Source organism: Trachypithecus francoisi, unplaced genomic scaffold, assembly GCF_009764315.1.
Source record: "Trachypithecus francoisi isolate TF-2019V2 unplaced genomic scaffold, Tfra_2.0 Lachesis_group8, whole genome shotgun sequence".
Lineage (NCBI taxonomy): Eukaryota > Metazoa > Chordata > Mammalia > Primates > Cercopithecidae > Trachypithecus > Trachypithecus francoisi.
In genome coordinates this window covers 10,089,567-10,103,147 of record NW_022681473.1, presented here as the reverse complement: position 1 = coordinate 10,103,147, position 13,581 = coordinate 10,089,567, and the positions used below count along the sequence as shown (strand labels likewise).

At 56.8% G+C, this 13,581-nt stretch overlaps 2 protein-coding genes across 8 annotated transcripts in view; one reads left to right on the top strand and one right to left on the bottom strand.

The window, feature by feature from the left end:
* The window catches only part of FLRT1 (fibronectin leucine rich transmembrane protein 1), an 84,596-nt gene extending 80,688 nt beyond the window's left edge, over positions 1 to 3,908 (top strand). Inside the window, exon 3 of the mRNA XM_033206645.1 lies at positions 942 to 3,908. Coding sequence (XP_033062536.1) covers positions 991 to 3,009 — 2,019 coding nt within the window. The 5' untranslated portion in view covers positions 942 to 990 and the 3' untranslated portion in view covers positions 3,010 to 3,908. The remainder of the gene's footprint in view (positions 1 to 941) is intronic.
* MACROD1 (mono-ADP ribosylhydrolase 1) overlaps positions 1 to 13,581 on the bottom strand; it is a 171,484-nt gene that overhangs the window by 119,667 nt on the left and 38,236 nt on the right. The window lies entirely within an intron of this gene.

The window sequence follows — 13,581 nt, the reverse complement described above, 5'->3', positions numbered from 1 at the left end:
TTCCATTTGTGAAAACTGAAATTACACCTTGCAGCCAATTCCCTCAGAGTACAAATGCCTCCCTCCTTTTATTTGTCTCATTCCTTTAAACTTTAAGCTGTTCCAGGAAAAAAAAAAAAAACAAAAAACATGGTCTGTTTATGATTTGAGAAAGGGGCAAGGTGTGGGACAATTTCCCACACAACTCGAAACCCAGGGCCAGGGAGGCACCTCTGATGAAAAGAGATTTCTGTAAATACACGAGAAAGTGATTCTGTTGACACCTCATTCTTCTGTCTGTAGAATGTACGAGTGACAATAGGACATGTTGTTTTAACACCAGACAATGACGCTCCCTGCTCTGCACTCCTTGCCAGTGATGGCACTGACAGCTTCGTTCTCGCAGGTTCTGGCGACGCCCCCCTTTTGAGCTCCTGGGTCTTCCAGAAACAAGCTTTCCTTTTGAACCCTGGGTCCGAGCCAGATAGCAATGTGTGCTCCTCGTGCAGTGCCAGGGAAACAGCGGCTGTGAATCCATAAAACACGCCCTAAATCCATCCCATCCACATTGACTGGTACCTTTAGCACTGGCCATAGAGACTGGCTTTGTGTGAAGTCTTGAGAGAAGAAACCAAACCTGCCGCATGGCTCTCACTAAATTAACCTCCCCGAGGCTCCGGATCACATTTCAGGAGGGCTGTGGCAGCGTGCGTCTCATTAATGGGCAACCTCCTGGCTCCCGATATGATTTAACGTTAGCCAGATGTTGTTAGAATCCGGGAGCAATCACCTGTGGCATAAACCTGGCACAAAGGCTGTTCCTCCAGCTTGAGCTCACCCCGCAGGACCTGACTTTGGCCACCCCTTGGTGCAGGCTGGCAGGTGGGAGGGGGTGCACGATTCACTCCTGGGGTCGCTGTCGCCACCTCCCTCTCACTGACCCCGTCCTGTGCTCCTTGCAGGTATTCAGGCTCCAGGCCAGGTGGGGCCGGACACCCCTAGCCATCCACCATGGTGGTGGCACACCCCACCGCCACCACCACGACCACTGCCACTGTCACGGCCACCGTGGTGATGACCACAGCCACCATGGACCTGCGGGACTGGCTGTTCCTCTGCTACGGGCTCATCGCCTTCCTGACGGAGGTCATCGACAGCACCACCTGCCCCTCGGTGTGCCGCTGTGACAACGGCTTCATCTACTGCAACGACCGGGGACTCACCTCCATCCCCGCAGACATCCCTGATGACGCCACCACCCTCTACCTGCAGAACAACCAGATCAACAATGCCGGCATCCCCCAGAACCTCAAGACCAAGGTCAACGTGCAGGTCATCTACCTGTACGAGAATGACCTGGACGAGTTCCCCATCAACCTGCCCCGCTCCCTCCGGGAGCTGCACCTGCAGGACAACAACGTGCGCACCATTGCCAGGGACTCGCTGGCCCGCATCCCGCTGCTGGAGAAGCTGCACCTGGATGACAACTCTGTGTCCACCGTCAGCATTGAGGAGGACGCCTTCGCCGACAGCAAACAGCTCAAGCTGCTCTTCCTGAGCCGGAACCACCTGAGCAGCATCCCCTCGGGGCTGCCACACACGCTGGAGGAGCTGCGACTGGACGACAACCGCATCTCCACCATCCCGCTGCATGCCTTCAAGGGCCTCAACAGCCTGCGGCGCCTGGTGCTGGACGGTAACTTGCTGGCCAACCAGCGCATCGCGGACGATACCTTCAGCCGCCTACAGAACCTCACAGAGCTCTCGCTGGTGCGCAACTCACTGGCCGCACCACCCCTCAACCTGCCTAGCGCCCACCTGCAGAAGCTCTACCTGCAGGACAACGCCATCAGCCACATCCCCTACAACACGCTGGCCAAGATGCGTGAGCTGGAGCGGCTGGACCTGTCCAACAACAACCTGACCACGCTGCCCCGTGGCCTGTTCGACGACCTGGGGAACCTGGCCCAGCTGCTGCTCAGAAACAACCCCTGGTTCTGTGGCTGCAACCTCATGTGGCTGCGGGACTGGGTGAAGGCACGGGCGGCCGTGGTCAACGTGCGGGGCCTCATGTGTCAGGGTCCTGAGAAGGTCCGGGGTATGGCCATCAAGGACATCACTAGCGAGATGGACGAGTGTTTTGAGACGGGGTCGCAGGGTGGCGTGGCCAACGCGGCCGCCAAGACCACGGCCAGCAACCATGCCTCCGCCACCACGCCCCAGGGTTCCCTGTTTACCCTCAAGGCCAAAAGGCCGGGGCTGCGCATCCCCGACTCCAACATTGACTACCCCATGGCCACGGGTGATGGCGCCAAGACCCTGGCCATCCACGTGAAGGCCCTGACAGCAGACTCCATCCGCATCACGTGGAAGGCCATGCTCCCCGCCTCCTCCTTCCGGCTCAGCTGGCTGCGCCTGGGCCACAGCCCGGCCGTGGGCTCCATCACAGAGACCTTGGTGCAGGGGGACAAGACAGAGTACCTGCTGACGGCCCTGGAGCCCAAGTCCACCTACATTATCTGCATGGTCACCATGGAGACCAGTAATGCCTATGTAGCTGACGAGACACCCGTGTGTGCCAAGGCAGAGACAGCTGACAGCTACGGCCCTACCACCACGCTCAACCAGGAGCAGAACACCGGCCCCATGGCGGGCCTGCCCCTGGCGGGCATCATCGGTGGGGCCATGGCTCTGGTCTTCCTCTTCCTGGTCCTGGGGGCCATCTGCTGGTACGTGCACCAAGCTGGCGAACTGCTGACCCGGGAGAGGGCCTACAACCGGGGCAGCAGGAAAAAGGATGACTATATGGAGTCGGGGACCAAGAAGGACAACTCCATCCTGGAAATCCGTGGGCCCGGCCTGCAGATGCTGCCCATCAACCCGTACCGCGCCAAAGAAGAGTACGTGGTCCACACCATCTTCCCCTCCAACGGCAGCAGCCTCTGCAAGGCCACGCACACCATTGGCTACGGCACCACGCGGGGCTACCGGGACGGCGGCATCCCCGACATAGACTACTCCTACACATGATGCCCGCCCACCTGGGCTGCCCCACCCCAGCCCCAGCCCCAGCTGCCCTGGCGTGGCCACGTGGCTTTGCCCAGCCTGCTGCAACCCGAGAGAGCAAGGAAGAGAAATTCCACGGATGACTTTCCCCCGCAGAAAGCAAAGTTTGGGGAGGGCTGACGATTTTGTAGAACACAACCGTGACAATTTTTTTTTAAAGAATAAAAGGCAGGAGGGGGAATTCGACATTGTTGAAGACATAATTTATACCGAGTTATGCCAGTTGGGGAGGGAAGGACTAAAAATAGTATCACAGAAAGGGCTGGGTTGGGTTTTTTGGGTTTTTTTTCCCCTGAACTGGAAGGATACTACCTGTACAACATCTGTGGACACCTCATGCTCTGTTCAGGGCCGTCACAAAGGAACCGCCAGGGAGAAGCAGCCGGATCTCAAAGCTCCCACGCAGCTCTCCCGCTGCTGGCCACTCGCTGGCAACGTGATGGAAGGTTTTCAGGCTCCTCACAAAGGAGAGAGGGAAGAAAAGATCTTTTGCCCTGGAGATATGGTCCTGAAATCTGTCCCCTGGCTCATTCCATACCATTTCCCTTGCAGATTTGCAGAAACATGGCGTCTTTCACTGCATTCTTTGAACAATCATGTAGTTGATTAAAAAACAAACTTGTTTTTCCCTAGGCTGAAGCCCTCTTCAGTTCCATGCACCACGCTCTCCTGTAGAAGCCCCGGCGGAAGCCGTAGCTTTCCCCGCCACCTGGAGGTGCATCTGTCTGCCTGTCTATCCCTGTCGCGGTGTCTCTAAGTACAGATGGGTAGACAGAGCCACATGCACGGTCCTTACCGTTCTCCTTGGGTCAGTTCTTACCATTTCCTGAGACAATAGAATTGCGAAAGTGTTGCTTTCTCCTAGAGATCATTGAGTAAGTAGACGGTGTGTTGGGGATGGGAGTGAGGTGGGGGAGGAGACTTGGTCTCGGGGTCTACTGCTGTTCCTAAAGGCTGAGGTGTGTATGTCTCAGACGGGTGGCTTAGGGAGGCGTCGCAGCAGGGGCTTCCAGTTCCACCCTAGCTCAGCTTGGCCAGCGCTGGGCTGCTCTCCTTTCTGATCTAGATAAAAGCTTTATTTGATTCCAGTGTCCTCATCTCCCTCCCCCACCACGTGCAATCACCTTAACAGCTACTTTTGGAGCATTTACCATGTGCTGAATGTTCCCTCCTAGGACGGGTAATTAGCGCAGGGATTTTTTTTTTTTTTTTAATATCAGCTGATTGGACCTATTGGTTTCCATGGCTGCTCAAACAAAGCCCAGAAAGAAACACAAAAATGCTCAAAAAAGCCCTGGGTGACAGCAGTCCCTCCCTGAACGTAGAAAACTCAGTTGGGCCCACCCCTCGGACTCTGTTTCTTGAGAGGGAGAGGCCAGATCTCTTTCTAAAAATGCCAGCCTCCAAAAGGGCCCTAGCTGGGGCCCTCAGAAGAGTTAAGATTTTATTTCCTCTCTCTGGAATCCATGTCGCTATCATTCATTTATCAACTGACAGTGCAGTGTGGTGAGCCATGAGATTAAAACGATGATGAAATAATGACAGCGAATCGGAGAGGGGGAAAGAGTGGAGTCTGCGTCCCAGTACTCGGGGAGCCCGGGTCACCATCTGTCACTGTGCTGCTTGTTCTGCGCCGAGGAAAAGGAACGTCAAAGAGGAGAGGCTGGTCCGAGGGCAGGAGGATGAGAGGGCTGGGAGCGCCTGGTGATGCTCTTTTCAAATGGCCTGCGCCGCCGTGCGAAAGCAAAGGCAGAAGCAGCAGCGAGGCAGGGGTTACGTTAAAAGGCCCTACCGGCGCCTTCAGTGAGGAGATGAGGCTGAAAGGAGCGGACACAACAGCCACGTAGAAAGTGGAAGGAGGGGTGCAGGTTCCCAGCACAGCCCAGGGGGAGCTAGCCCACAGAACAGGTCCACTCCTCAGCCCTGGGGAACAGCCGAGCAGCGTGGGCACTTTTCACTCAAAACTAGACGTGTTTCTCCTTTTCCTGCCTGAATCATTTTCTCACACAATAAGGTCAAGAGAGAAACTTCCCCAGGCCTTAATGTCAGGTCTGTGTAAAAGCCCCAGGCCGGGCGCGGTGGCTCACGCCTGTAATCCCAGCACTTTGGGAGGCTGAGGCAATCTTCTGAGGTCAGGAGTTTGAGACGAGCCTGGCCAACACGGTGAAAGCCCGTCTCTCTAAAAATGCAAAAATTAGCCAAGCGTGGTGGCAGGTGCCTGTTACCCAACTACTCGGGAGGCTGAGGCAGAAGAATCACTTGAACCAGGGAGGCAGAGGTTGCAGTGAGCCGAGATTGTGCCACTGCATTCTAGCCTGGGCAAAGAGTGAGACTCCATCTCAAAAAAAAAAAAAAAAGTAGGCCCTCCCTGTGGACCATGGCCTCCCCCCACCCTGAGACGAGCAGAAGGGCCCACCTGGGTTGTCTGGGAGGAGAGAGTGCCCGAGGTGTGCCACGTTGGCATGGGGGACAGAAGTCCCAGGTCTCTGCTGATTCTAAAATGAGCCCCCCCTCCCTGAAGAGCACCACTCTGATCACTGCCTTCCCCCAAGTGCCACCCATCTGCAACACGGTGCTGCCAGCACACTGTTCCCACCTCACCTAGGTCCCCTGTCTCCTCTCCTTACCCTAGACAGGTCAGGTCATGCCCTTAGTGTTTAGGAAGGCATCTGGGGACAGTAGGTGGCCCGGACTGTGAGAGCTGCCTGGGAAGGTCCCGTTTGGCTGGGGCAGGAGTGCGGCGGACTTAGTGCTAGAGAGCAGGCAGAGCTGGGAGCCAGCCTGTGCCCAGCCACGCCCTCCGAGACAAGGCCTAGGTGATGAGCCTTCCTCCCCCGCATTGCAGAGCGGGCCCAGGCAGGCAGGATCCCTGGCAGCTGCCCGAGAGGAGCTCCTTGGGCCCCAGGACCACGCGAGTCTCCTGCTCCTGGTTCTTGCACTAACTGGGCGAGCGTGGGACTCGGCCCCTCTTACCAGACCCTGTCTGCCTCACTGCAGGGATCACCCACCCCCTGGAGCTCTAAGTGCGGATGAAGGTGGAAGCTCCACCCAGTCAGGGCCCTGGGACCCAGCTCTAGAGCTGACTTTCTCATCTCTTCTGCCCCTCAGCAATCCTGACACCTTCCCAGAGCAAGCCCCCAAATATCTGCTGTGTCACAGCCCCCTCAGCCAGGGAGGGGGCCAGAAGCTAGGTCCGTTCTGAAACCCCATCCCCTCTTGGCCCAGCTCCTCCCAGCTGGTCTCACACCACAAGATAGGGGATGTTTCAGGACACCCCGCCTTCCCCCCGGGCCTGTCTAAATTCTCCCGGGCTCCGGTGCACAGCCAACATTTCCGAGGGAACGTCTGCGGCCGGGCTGACCCTCACAGCCTCTAAGTAACCAGAAAAACCTCAGCGGCCTCAGCACTGATGAGTACGTTTTGTGGCATTTAAGGCAGGTTTAAAGTTAAAGATAAAAAAAAGCCTACGACACTTCTTTGGTTAAGTGGTTTACCCTTCGTGGTAATTAGATGTAGTGATTGGAATGTCTTTTCTATTACATGGCAATTTTCCTTTAAATTTCCCCTTAAAAGAAAGAAAAAAAAAGGAAAGGAAAGAAAAGGCAAGGAAGGAGAGAGAGAAGGCACCAGCAGGCCGGGAATCATTTGCATTTTGCGAATGAGGCCTCTTGTAAGCTCAGCTCAGGCGTGGGGCCCAACGTATGGAATGCTTAAGAGATTACTAAAAATAAAATCTATTAATTAGTCATACTCAATTCCGCAGACATGATGTGCATCAAAAGCTGCTTTTCTTCCCTTTTCTCCTTCCCCCTCCCCACGGCCTCCCACCGCAGCCTCCATCTTCTCTAAATAGGCTGGGGCTTGCTAGACCACCTCCATGCTAACATGGTACATGCAGCAGCCAGGGGTCTCCCTGACCCAGGGCCGGGATGCAGGTCTGGAGCCAAGAGCTGGGGCATTGCACCTTCCTGGCTCTGGGTGACGCTGGCAGGGGAGGGGACAGCACCTGGGAAGATGGCAGCAGCTGGGAGGGACCCAACCTGACTCTCCCAAAGCCCACACCGGCCTTGTGCCTCTTCTCCCTCCCTCTATGCAGGCACCTGGTCTCCTCCTTCCCCTGGGGGTCCAGGAAACCCTCCCTCTGAGCCCAGCCCAGCCCTGTCCGAACAAAGCCAGGCAGAGAGCCAAGGAGGGGGTCAGGGAAATGTTTTCCAAGAGGTGCAGGGAAAGAGGGTTTGGTGAGAATACGGCCTCTGTTTCCCTTTCAGTAAAGTGGGGGTGTGCTAGGGCGGGGTCCAATGTCACTCAGGAAACTGGTGCTCCAGAGGCCGAGTAGGGGCCCCTCCCCAGTGCTGGTGCTGAAAGGTTCTAGCTGGCCCAAGTCACGTGAGGGATCCCTAAAGGGTCGGAGGGGCTGGTCAGGGCCTGAGCGGAGGACAGGCCAGTACCCAAGTCTGCCTCCGAACCTGTGCCTCCCTCCTTCACCTCCAGCCCTGGAGCCAAGGAGCTAGGAGAGGAGGAGAAAGAGCAGACTCTCCCCCTTGAAAAATGGCAGCTCAAATCCCAAAGCCAGCCCACTTCAGAAACCTGCTTCCTGCTGAACATGCCAGGGAGGAGGCAGGGGCTTCTGAGCCTCGCACTTATGAAAAATACAACAAGGAGAATTGGATGTGGCAGAGAGGGAGCGAAGGGACGGGGAGGGCAACGGGGAGAGCAGGGGCGGTGCTGGCAGGAGGGGCCGGGCGCAGGGACCTGTGCCCCCAAGGGCCAGACCCTGCTCTCAGGGCCAGGACACAGCCAGGGTCAGTGGCGAGCATCTGCGTGCCTCCTCATACTCGATAGGCGCAGGTGACAGCGGCTGCTGCCTGCCCCTGGGTGGGTGCCAGGGCGAGCACTCACAAGCGATTCGCAGCCTTGCATCGGCCTTCCTGAGTGCATCGGCCTTCCTGAGTGCATCGGCCTTCCTGAGTGCAGAGAGGAGGCATGTTTTTTTCTTAAGGAGGGATAAAAAGGCTCAAAAATGTAAATTGTTACCGTTTACAACCAAGGGAGTCTGCTAAATTGATTAGGAGAGGTTAAACTCCTTGGAGGTGAAGGGAAAGGGGGATTTTTCATGGTTTATGAACCTGCCCCAAGTGGCTATCTCCACAGCAGGGACTTCCTGGGCCTCGATGGGTGGCGGGGGCCGGGGGGGAGGTGGGTGTGAGGTGGGGGCATCTGCCCTGGCTTGGCTCTCTGGGGAGCGAGGGTCTCTGAAGACCAACACCAAATGGGTCAGAGTACTCAGGCTTGAGGCTCCAGCACTGCCTTAGGGAAAGGGGCTCAGGCCTCCGCAACAAGTGGCCCATCCAGTCCTTAGAGAGTAGGACTCTAGAGTCATGGGCTTTTCTACTTCCTTTCTGTTCTGGGTGGGTCTGTCTCCTATCCACTCCTTGTGGCCAGTAAAAGGGGAGTGGGTAAAGGGAAAACTGAAGGTCAGGGAAGAGAAAGCCTAGCCCAGTAAAGGAAGCCGGCAGTGAGCTCTCCGTCACTGGGAGCATTCAAACGCTAGACAGGGACGTGGCAGATACTTTTCTCCCAAGGTCTGGTGCTTTGACTAGAAGATCCTGGTTCCCACCCTTGCTTTCTCATCCCCCAGGACACTGAAAGGGAGCAGATATCAAGAGATGTTCACTGTGTTGCTCAAAGTCACTGGAATCCCCTGCAAACCCCAAGTCAGGGCAGTCCTGTAGCCAGACCAGCCCCACCAAGAAGCCGCCTGTGCCAGCAGAGAGGCTGCAAAATACCTATCCTCAGTGTCCAAGAGGCACCAAGAAAGTACAGATGTGCGCCACCCACTGTCCAGAGTCTAAACTCAGCACCTGTGGCTCGCCGGAGGGGCTGACGGAGAGCGCCTCCCAGGCCCCGCGGCTCCGAAGCCCGGACTGCATCCCGGGCCTGTCTCTTAAGCCAGGGCTGCCTCCCGTGCAGTCCAACACGCTCTATGCTGCTGCTGCCACTGTATCCATCCATCCATCACCAACGGTGGACGGCGCCTGGGGCACTTTTCACTCTGTGGTTTTCAGTATTTACCGTTTCTTTTGAAATGTTCCAAGTAGGTGCCTGAAATACCCATATTTGCTTCTTTTTAAAAACTCAGATTCTTTTTGCTCTCCATCCCCTTCCTTTGCTCTTCCCCCTCCCTCGGCATTTTTAATCTGTGGGTTCTCCCTGGTTTTGGAAATTCCAAAAGGGGGGGTCAGGCCCCCTTTCTCACCATAAATAGATGTGCAGGTGTGCCTGGAGACCCCCAAAGCCACAGAGCAAAGCCTAGGCTTTTTTTTTGTTTAGATGGAATTTTGCTCTTGTTGCCCAGGCTGGAGTGCAATGGTGCAATCTCGGCTCACCACAACCCCTGCCTCCCGGGTTCAAGCGATTCTCCTGCCTCAGCCTCCTGAGTAGCTAGGATTACAGGCATGTGCCACCACCCCGGCTAATTTTGTATTTTTAGTAGAGATAGGGTTTCTCCATGTTGGTCAGACTGGTCTCGAACTCCCAGCCTCAGGTGATCCGCCCGCCTCAGCCTCCCAAAGTGCTAGGATTACAGGTGTGAGCCACCACACAGGGCCAAAGCCTCGTCTTTTCTCCACGTCTCCCTTGGAGACCCCTGCCTGGGACAGCTCCTGCTTCTGGTACCTGCTAGAGACCCTGGCCAGGGCCTGGCTCTTTGAGATCATTGTCACTGTCCCCTCCCACCCCTTGTCACTGAAATGCCCGGCCTGTGCCAGGAGAGGATGTGGGGGTGCTGAGGGCATAGGGCACCCTGTGGGTGGGATGACTGCCCCCACATCCTAACAAAGCCAGCCCCCAAAACACTGTGGCTATCTGAGTGGGCACAGTGCCCTGGCCCCCCGCCTCCCCACACCTGAAAGCCCAAAGCCTAAGACCAGACAGTCCTTGAAGGAAGGTCTTTGCTGCCACCAGCCCTAAATCTCATCAAAGTAAATGGTCCGAGTCAGCACCTTGCCCTTCCGAGGGTCACTGGGGCCCAGCACAGTGCCTGGCACACAGGGATACTCAATCCTTTCTCCGCCACCAATGGAATGAGGCCGCCTCCTCCTCTCACTTCCTCCCCACTTGCCATCTGCCCACTCAGTGAGGATGTCCCAGGCATGAGTGTTGGCAACAAATGGGCTTCTCTCGTCCTGCACCTGCCCCGCCAGCAGCTGGCACAGAGAAGGGCTCATCTCGGCAGCTTTACCTCTCGGAAGCACCTCGCTACACCCCGCCTCGGATCCACGCATTGCCAGCTGTGAGCCAGATGGAGAAATGTAGCCACTCTGAGAGATCCGGTGGCTGCCCCCACCTGCGTGGGTAACTCAGTTTCCCTTCTCCAAGACTTGCCTCGAGTGGATGACAAGGGGAGAGACCTGGGGGAGGGCCCCACAGAGGCGCTGCAAGAAATCCAGATCCCAGGCGACACCTGCTGCCTTGCCTGCCTCCCCCGCAGAATCCCTGCACCAGGAGCCACCCAGCTGGAGGAACTCTTCAGGCTTCCTCTGTAGATGGGAAAAAACAAACGCACCACAAACCGACAATCAAAGCCGTGGCGGATACGGGGCCGCCACCGGCTCATCTCCCTGGAGCCAGGCGGCTCCAGGCCTCTCTCACCTTCCCTATATGGAACGCAGGCTTGCAATGTTCTGAGCCCACCCCTCCTCGGGCTAGTCCCATTTTCAAAAGTTCTGAGTACGCAGGTGAGAAGACATCCCCGCAAACCCCCGAAACTAGCCTAAGACTGTTTCTCAACACAACACACCTCCACACCGCCAGCAGCCCACCTGGGCACCCAAGGCAAGCCGCCAGGGGGTTCCGAGGAACCTGCCTGGTGCCTTCCTGCTCATAAGGAGAGGCTGAGAGCCGTGGGGAGGAAGCCACACAGCGCAGTGTTCCTGGTTTGTCATCCAAGAGGGAGAGAAGTGGGAAGAGAGATGATGGAGGGTGGAGTGGGTACATGGCGTCGAAATAGGCTAGCCAGAGAGAGAGGCACTTGTGGGATTCTGCTGGCTGGAGCCAGGAGGCAAGTGTGAACAGGGAGGCCAAAGATGAAAGTTGTCTAAAAGAGCCCGCACCCGCTACAAACACGGCAGAGGAATGTCTTAAGAGCCACCAACAGTAATTCCCTTTCCAGATGTTAACAGGTTATTTGTATCTCACGTAGCGTCGTAAAGCATTCTGGAGTGGCACACAGCGTCGTCCCCTTCCCGGTGGTCTGAAGAGGAGGAGGAGACCCGGGAGGGGTCCTTGGCCAGCCCCTAGCAAATGGGCTGGGTCCTTCTTCTGCTCTACAGAAGGCAGGAAGCCTGGGTCTGGGGAGCAGGCCTGATCTCTCCCAAGCCTGTGACCAAGATCCCGTCTGATGTCCAAGGGGCCCCTGAGCCAGTACCCCCACTTCCCAAGCCCCCCAGCCTTCCTCACCTGCAGAATCCGTCGCCCAGGTGCAGCACTGTCTCCTTTCTTTTTCTTGGAAGCCGTCTCAGGGGCCTGAGTGACGGGCCTGACCACCCCGGCTACCGCCCACTGCCATGCGACTGGATGGCTGACCTGGCCCAAACACCCACCACCACGACAACAACACAAACCAAAGTGCACTGCGAGCCGCCCTTTGGCCTCCTTCTTGTAGGTGCCTTGTACTTCAATGTTGAGATGAATGTGATTAACTACTTGGTCATATTTTCTGTTTGTCTGTTCTCATAGAAAATGTCCAAGTCCACTTGCCTTGTTCTTTCTTGAAATAAATAGAAAGATTTAACTTTTACAGTCATCTCTGCTGCTGACTCTCGGCTTGGCACCCCAACGGGCCAGGGGCCAGGTGTCCGGGGCACATGCGGTCTCAGCGGCCCACACCCCTCCCCGGGCCTTGCCCTCGAGGGTCAGCTCTGTTCTTGGGGTGCCCTGGCTCAGAGGCGGTGGCTGGGCAGGATAGAGACTGTACCCTCTAGCACTGTCCCAACCAAAATGATTCTGCTGCAGGAAGAAGGGCCCTCTGTCCCCCACCCACAGGCCCCAGAGGTCTACTGACACCTGAGTCACCACGAGGGGACCCAGAGCTGAACGCAGACTCTGAGAGGGTCTCTACGTGGAGAAGTACGTGTCAGCAGGAGCTGTGGGTTATCCTGGAAGAGGCTCCAGCAACCAAGTGGCTCCCGGATAAAAGTGGGACTGTCCGGGTGTTTGGGGACATGACCTTATGCCACCAACCCAAACGCCCCCATCCCCTAGATGTGCCCATTACACTCAGCTCTGGAGCCTCATCTGCCTCTCTCACACCCCAAAGGGAGGGGGACAGGAAGGAACAAAATTTCCATGAGAACAATAGCAGTTTCTGCTAAATTTAACATAAAACAAGAACTCATTACTTCTGCCTGAGATCTGATTTCATGTCTGGATACGGTTAACGGGTTTTTCCTTATATTCCAAAGAAGCAAAGTTAATTCTCAGTGGCGGGTGGCCCTGGGTGGGGTTACACGGGCCCCACAGGTGCTCTATGCGCCACCCTCCTCCTCCATCCTCACCTCCTGTCCTGCCGGGGCAGGAGCAGCCCAAGAGAGAACACTCTAAGATGTGGCACACACAGTGTGACCACCCGGGAAAGGACCCAGGCTGTTCTTCCAACTTCCCCCTCAGACCCAGCGCACAGTGGGTGCCCAAGAAGGGTGCCCACTCCCTCACCTGAGACTCATTCTCTGGGGCTGCCGAGGGCTCTTTCTGGAACACAGTCAGTCAGCCAGCCAGCCAGGAGATACTGACTGAGGGCCTACTATGCGCTGGGGCTGGTATATTCCTACCTCATGGAGGAGTAGGGAGGAATCTCCGTGGCTGAGTGGGGGCCTAGCCTGGGTGGGGCTAGGGAGGCTCTGTGGGGAACCAGGTTTCCACAGAGGATGCTTCCATGGATGAGGAAGACTAGGAGGTAACAGGGAAGGCCTGGCACGCCGCCTGCCTGAGGCAGACAGGAGGGCAGGTCCGCTTCTGCGCCCCACTCAGGAAGGCCCTGTGTCCCCCCATCTCCCCATTGTCCCCCTCAGACTCCAGCCCCAGTGCAGCCCCACCCTCTGCCCACCACACCTGACGCCCCCCAGGCCCAGTGTGGCTCAGACTCCAGGTCTATGCTGCCTAGTTTCCTTGGCTGTCCCGCCCTGGGCCCCGTGCCTCTGCTGTCCTTTCTCACCTGCACAGGTGACCCCTTCCAGCACCTCACTCGGGTGGGCCCAGACTGGCAGGTCTTACCCTGCATACCTCCAGATCCCCAGAGGGCACTGCTCTGGCACCAGGAGGCCCCATAAACAGGAATGAAGAGTGAGTCAATAAACAGTAAATCAATCGGCCAATTGCTCCGTGGATCCATGTGAGTACAAGGAGGATGACTCTCCAAGCACCACAGCCCTTGCCAACCCCAGGGAACCCACCCTTCCCCCAGGAAGTCCTGTTCCCGGCTTTACCTCACCCTCCCCGTATGTGGTAGCGCCACAAATCTGGGGACTCCTGTGGAGCCCT